General features: G+C 39.0%; 1 protein-coding gene across 3 annotated transcripts in view; it reads right to left on the bottom strand.

Annotated features, from left to right (window-relative positions):
- Positions 1 to 3,510: 3,510 nt before the first annotated feature.
- Positions 3,511 to 7,178, bottom strand: part of dpysl4 (dihydropyrimidinase like 4) — a 44,782-nt gene continuing 41,114 nt past the window's right edge. For 2 of the 3 annotated variants that reach the window (XM_042315006.1, XM_042315008.1), the window contains exons 13-14: positions 5,350 to 5,527; positions 3,511 to 4,746 (exon numbers count right to left, since the gene is read on the bottom strand). In XM_042315006.1, coding sequence (XP_042170940.1) covers positions 4,655 to 4,746; positions 5,350 to 5,527 — 270 coding nt within the window. In that variant the 3' untranslated portion in view covers positions 3,511 to 4,654. The remainder of the gene's footprint in view (positions 4,747 to 5,349; positions 5,528 to 7,178) is intronic. The other variant, XM_042315007.1, reaches the window with a different exon arrangement.

The following is a 7,178-nucleotide window of genomic DNA, read 5'->3' as shown; positions in this document are numbered from 1 at the left end:
TGCACAGCAACTCGAAAACAAGTCTGCAAGTTGTGACCCCAACGGGTACACCTCCAATTGACGCAAATTATGTCAATTAGCCTATCAGAAGCTTCTAAAGCCATGACATCATTTTCTGGAATTTTCCAAGCTGTTTAAAGGCACAGTCAACTTTGTGTATGTAAACTTCTGACCCACTGGAATTGTGATACAGTGAATTATAAGTGAAATAATCTGTCTGTAAACAAATGTTGGAAAAATTACTTGTGTCATGCACAAAGTAGATGTACTAACCTACTTGCCAAAACTATAGTTTGTTAACAAGAAATTTGAGGAGTGGTTGAAAAAGGAGTTTTAAATGACTCCAACCTAAGTGTATGTAAACCTCCGTCAACTGTATATAAGACATGTTATGACATTGTCATTATAAATGACAAATATAAACCAATTACACTTTTCCCCCTCAAACTTTATTCAGGACATGCTTACATTAGCTTTCGGGACACAAATCCTATTTCCATTGGACACAGAAACAGTAGAAAAAGACTAAAAATTGACCACTTCATTTGACCCTTTTTACATGACCACTTAACGAATGCAAACAACCTTTCCAAAGACTGACTGAGTTACAACACTGTTGAACAAGAACAACGGTAATGTTGTTGATGTCTATTTAGGCAACAAACAAACAAAAACAATGTCCACTTTCTCAACCAGACCATGTAAAAGTACAAATGTGAAGTCTACAAAAAGAGAGAAAGGAAATGCTAGAAAATTAAATAAAATCATTACAAATAAGAGTCGGGTTTTAAAAAAAGCGAAAGACTTTTAAAACCACTGTTTTATTGTTGACAGCTCCACGTATCCCTGTGTATCTTGGCTACAACGTGGGTGTTCAATAGCCTGGAATCCTGACTGCTATGCTCTGTTTCACCAAGTCAGTGGAGCATTCAGTATGGCTGAACCAGGCTAGGGTTTCAAAGCACCAGGATGTTTGGTCTTTATATACAAAAATATAAAAGTCACACGATGACAGTGGAACATGGCTGTGCTATAAAGACAAAAACACAGATCCAGTATACAGATGATATGGGCTTCCCTGTACCTCCTATATAAACATGAAGGATTGGAGAAGTTCTTATTCTGACTGACTGAATAGAAGGATTGGTGATGTTGTTATTCTGACTGACTGAATAGAAGGATTGGTGATGTTGTTATTCTGACTGACTGAATAGAAGGATTGGTGATGTTGTTATTCTGACTGAATAGAAGGATTGGTGATGTTCTTATTCTGACTGACTGAATAGAAGGATTGGTGATGTTGTTATTCTGACTGACTGAATAGAAGGATTGGTGATGTTGTTATTCTGACTGACTGAATATAAGGATTGGTGATGTTGTTATTCTGACTGAATAGAAGGATTGGTGAAGTTCTTATTCTGACTGAATAGAAGGATTGGTGATGTTCTTATTCTGACTGAATAGAAGGATTGGTGAAGTTCTTATTCTGACTGAATAGAAGGATTGGTGATGTTCTTATTCTGACTGAATAGAAGGATTGGTGAAGTTCTTATTCTGACTGAATAGAAGGATTGGAATAGAAGGATTGGTGAGTTCTTATTCTGACTGAATAGAAGGATTGGTGAAGTTCTTATTCTGACTGAATAGAAGGATTGGTGATGTTGTTATTCTGACTGACTGAATATAAGGATTGGTGATGTTGTTATTCTGACTGAATAGAAGGATTGGTGAAGTTCTTATTCTGACTGAATAGAAGGATTGGTGAAGTTCTTATTCTGACTGAATGATTAGAAGAATTGGTGAAGTTCTTATTCTGACTGACTGAATAGAAGGATTGGTGAAGTTCTTATTCTGACTGACTGAATAGAAGGATTGGTGAAGTTCTTATTCTGACTGAATAGAAGGATTGGTGAAGTTCTTATTCTGACTGAATAGAAGGATTGGTGATGTTCTTATTCTGACTGAATAGAAGGATTGGTGAAGTTCTTATTCTGACTGAATAGAAGGATTGGTGAAGTTCTTATTCTGACTGAATAGAAGGATTGGTGAAGTTCTTATTCTGACTGAATAGAAGGATTGGTGATGTTCTTATTCTGACTGACTGAATAGAAGGATTGGTGAAGTTCTTATTCTGACTGAATAGAAGGATTGGTGAAGTTTTTATTCTGACTGAATAGAAGGATTGGTGAAGTTCTTATTCTGACTGAATAGAAGGATTGGTGAAGTTCTTATTCTGACTGAATAGAAGGATTGGTGAAGTTCTTATTCTGACTGACTGAATAGAAGGATTGGTGAAGTTCTTATTCTGACTGAATAGAAGGATTGGTGAAGTTCTTATTCTGACTGACTGAATAGAAGGATTGGTGAAGTTCTTATTCTGACTGACTGAATAGAAGGATTGGTGATGTTCTTATTCTGACTGACTGAATAGAAGGATTGGTGAAGTTCTTATTCTGACTGAATAGAAGGATTGGTGAAGTTCTTATTCTGACTGAATAGAAGGATTGATTGACTGAATGAAAAGTTCTTATTCTGACTGACTGAATAGAAGGATTGGTGAAGTTCCCTATTCTGACTGTAATAGAAGGATTGGTGATTTTCTTATTCTGACTTGAATAGAAGGATTGAGGAAAAGTTCTGACTATGCATAACTGACTGAATAGAAGGATTGGTGAAGTTCTTATTCTACACTGACTGAAAGAAGGATTGAGAAGACAACAATTCTGACAGACTGAATAGAAGTATTGGTGATAGTTCTTATTCTGACTGACTGAATAGAAGGAATGGTGATGTTGTTATTCTGACAGAGTTTCTGAATAGAAGGATTGCAGAAGTTATTCTGACTGACTGAATAGAAGAGAGGTGAGAGTTCATTCTGAATGAATAGAAGGATTGGTGATCTAGTTCTTATTCTGACTGACTGAATAGAAGGATTGGTGAAGTTCTTATTCTGACTGAATAGAAGGATTGTTTAAGTTCTTATTCTGACTGAATAGAAGGAATGGTGAAGCTTATTCTGACTGAATAGAAGGATTGGTGAAGTTCTTATTCTGACTGAATAGAAAGATTGGGTTTTATCAGTTGTTATTCTGACTGAATAGAAGGATTGGTGACTACTTGGTATTATTCTGACTGACTGAATAGAAGGATTGGTGAATGTTTCTTATTCTGACTGAATAGAAGGATTGGTGAAGTTCTTTCATTCTGACTGAATAGAAGGATTGGTGATTTGTTTTGGTTATTCTGACTGACTGAATAGAAGGATTGGTGAAGTTCTTATTCTGACTGAATAGAAGGATTGGTGAAGTTCTTATTCTGACTGAATAGAAGGAATGGTGAAGTTCTTATTCGCAACTGACTGAATAGAAGGATTGGTGAAGTTCTTATAATCTGACTTCCTGACTGAATAGAAGATTGGTGAAGTTCCGTTATTCTGACAGATTGAATAGATTTTGGTTCTGAAGTTCTTATTCTGACTGAATAGAAGGATTGGTGAAGTTCTTATTCTGACTGACTGAATAGAAGGATTGGTGAAGTTCTTATTCTGACTGAATAGAAGGATTGGTGAAGTTCTTATTCTGACTGAATAGAAGGATTGGTGAAGTTCTTATTCTGACTGAATAGAAGGATTGGTGAAGTTCTTATTCTGACTGAATAGAAAGATTGGTGAAGTTCTTATCCTGACTGAATATACCATGGAAGCAAAGTTAGCTCACCTGCATTGGGATAAAACATGATAATAATAGTAAGACAAGTGTGACTAGAGGACTGTCCCTACAGTCTGTTCACAGTAACAGTAATACGCACTTATTTTCCTTGTTGTATTTGTAATGAGTAACGATGAAGAGGAAAAGTCATGCATAACAGTAAGAGACGGTAAGATGAAGTCTAAATAGCCTACAGCCATGACTAAATAACACCAGAGAGAGACAACAAGTTCGCGTCAGTCTGAAATGGCCCTCTATTCCCTAGATAGCGCACTACTTTTGTCCTCTAGTGCACTATCTAGGGAATAGAGTTCCATGTTGGACTCAACTACAGAGTTTCTTAGAAGCACTGAAGCGAAAGCAGAAGCAGGCATCACTACGACGAGAGAGAGAGAGAGAGCTGAGAGGCATTCGGTGGTCTAAAGAGAACTACTTTCATCTAGGACTCATGTATCACCATGTTAGTAAAGCTATAGTGAAGCTGAGGAGACGATGAGAGAGACGGTTGTCTGACTGAGGAGACAGAGACTGTTTAAGCTGCATGCTATGGAGATCTGACAGGGACAGTTGACTATTGATGGGTGATGAGATAAATTGATTGAGGAATTGATCACAATATTGATAAAGGATAACAGATCAAAGTACTAAGATGGTGGGTTTTATCAGTTGGTGTGTCTACCATAGAAATAGAATGACTGGTAACTACTAGTGGTATTTGTAGTTCTATGCTGTATACTGGTGGTAACTACTTGTGGTAAATGTAGTTCTAATCTGTATACTGTTTTACAGTTGTATCTGAGAAGAGGATTGCATGTTCAGGTTTCACTGTTGAGTTTAGTTCTGGAAGCCGGGTGAGATTTGTTTTGGTTGATGTCGTTGGTTGTTGCTACAGTAGTTGATTTATTTTTCTCCCTACAGCAGACGTGAGGAGCAAGGAGCTCCCAGGTTCACGACAGGGAGGTGATATTGGAGCGGCCACCGGGTGGCGCCACGATCCTCTGTGCTGAGCGTCGTGGGATGTGGTCGTCAATCTGAGTTCCTGTATCGGAGAACAAGAACAAAGATCCGTTACAAACAATTGAGTACATTTTGGGTTCTGATAGGAGTAAGACAGTATAACTATGATTGAAATAACCATTGTACAGCTTCCCAAATCCCTGACCTTAGATGTAACTACAGCTATACTGTAGCTATAATTGGTCCTGTGTGGTTCAACAGAGACAGTAAACAGAGCTAGACGTTAGACTGTAATAAGACTGACAGGATAAAACAGGACTCCCAATTAGAAAGATGATTGGCTGAAACAAGGGAATGGGAGTGAGATGGTCAGAGTGAGAGAGAAGGAGAGAGAGGGAGGACGACGGAGAGAGTGGAAGAGAGGGAGATGGGGGGGAGAGAGAGTGAGAAGGGGGAGAGAGATTAGGATGCTTATAGACAGAGACACAGAGAGAAAAGGAAGGACAAATAAATCATTAAATAATACAACCCTGACATCAAGACAAAAGGAGACAGTTTCCTGTCTGGTACTTCCAGAGAGTGAAAGAGATTTGATCTTAATGAGAATAACCCTGTATAGAATAAAGGTACAATTAAAAAAGTGAGGAGAAACATCCACACCCAGTAAAGAGTAAACGAAGCTTACCCATACCGGATAGGGTGAAACCAGACTGGTGCAGGTTCCTGGTGGGGCCAAGGGGGCCCTTCCCTGGGCACTGGGGCCCCCTGCTGGAGGGAGTGGCCGGCACTGACTTAGTCATGCTGATGACATCATGGACCGGTCCATCATAGTTCCCTCGGGGGACGCCACGGGCATCAGCCATCTGGAGAGAATGCCATGTAAATGATAATAGAAATGGTCAACCATCTGGAGAGAATGTCATGTTAGGATAATGTAGATCATCAACCATCTGGAGAGAATGTCATGTAAAGGATAATAGAAATTGTCAACAATCTGGAGAGAATGTCATGTTAGGGTAATGTAGATCATCAAGCATCTGGAGAGAATGTCATGTAAAGGGTAATGTAGATAATCAACCATCGGGAGGGAATGTCATGTAAAGGATAATGTAAGATCATCAACCATCTGGAGAGAATGTCAGGTGAATGTCATGTAAAGGATAAAGTAATTAAGAGGATAATGTAGCCTTAATGTAGCCTCACTAAAAAGTGATTTACTGTGTAATATACAGTAAGTAAAGGGTGGAAAGAGAGTTATGCCACATTTGTAAAAGCACAAGTTGCGATGGACCTTTATACTATCACACTCTTAACTCTGCATAGTCATTAGCCCTTAGCCGTTAGCCATTAGACTTAGCCGTTAGCCATTAGACTTAGCCGTTAGCCATTAGACTTAGCCGTTAGCCATTAGACTTAGCCGTTAGCCATTAGACTTAGCCGTTAGCCATTAGACTTAGCCGTTAGCCATTAGACTTAGCCGTTAGCCGTTAGCCATTAGACTTAGCCGTTAGCCATTAGACTTAGCCGTTAGCCGTTAGACATTAGCCGTTAGCCATTAGACTTAGCCATTAGACTTAGCCGTTAGCCATTAGACTTAGCCGTTAGCCATTAGCCATTAGCCGTTAGTGTTTAAATTGCTGCAAGTGCACTTCAAAAGCACAGTTTCTTAAAAACCTAATGTGGTAGAGTTTCAGGCCTCTGTCTGTAAAGTTTACCTCTCGCTTTCGGTGACTTCTGCAACAGGATAATGACAGGGCCATTTGAGGATGGATTGTTCTTATTCCTCTTTAGCTCTCAGCTCTTACCTTTCACTGGTTCTCTGACTTTATCTCTTACTCTGCTGCGGGCTTTGAGAAATTATACAACTGAATGGTGGCAAAAGCTTTAAGACAATGAAATGTCCCTCTTGCTTCAAGTGAGATCTGCAACACGATAATGACAAGGACATTTAACACCCCTACTGCTTCTCTTTCTGGACAGAACATCTTTGTCCTCATTAGCTTATTAAATTCCCAACCTGGCCCCATTCCATCATGGCCACCTAATCAAACCCTTCGATCCTAATTGGGATATATCACTCCTCACCTCTACACCATGTTAGCTGATGAGTGGTAAAACCGTTTGGCACAAAACGGTCACGTGAATTACTCAAGTGGATGTCACACATTGGTGGTGGATGAGGTGAGTTATCCCTTACTATGTAAAGCTCTTTGAGTACCTCAGTAGGTAAAAAGGCGCTACGTTAATCCAATGTAATATTATTTGTATTAGCCGTTAGCTCCTAGCTCTTACCCTGCTTCTGTAATTTATCCCACCTGCTCCTCTTTTTTGTTGGCACTGTAGGTCAATTTTCTCATCAGCTCTTACCCCAAATCAAATCAAATCAAATCAAATTTATTTGTCACATACACATGGTTAGCAGATGTTAATGTGAGTGTAGCATTTGTGCTTCTAGTTCCTGCAGTAATAACGCAAGTAATCTTAACAATTCCTACTGTCATACACAGTGTAAGG

Source organism: Oncorhynchus tshawytscha, unplaced genomic scaffold, assembly GCF_018296145.1.
Source record: "Oncorhynchus tshawytscha isolate Ot180627B unplaced genomic scaffold, Otsh_v2.0 Un_contig_5353_pilon_pilon, whole genome shotgun sequence".
Classification (NCBI taxonomy): domain Eukaryota; kingdom Metazoa; phylum Chordata; class Actinopteri; order Salmoniformes; family Salmonidae; genus Oncorhynchus; species Oncorhynchus tshawytscha.
Note: the sequence above shows the minus strand (reverse complement) of the source record. Positions and strands in the feature narration are given on the sequence as shown.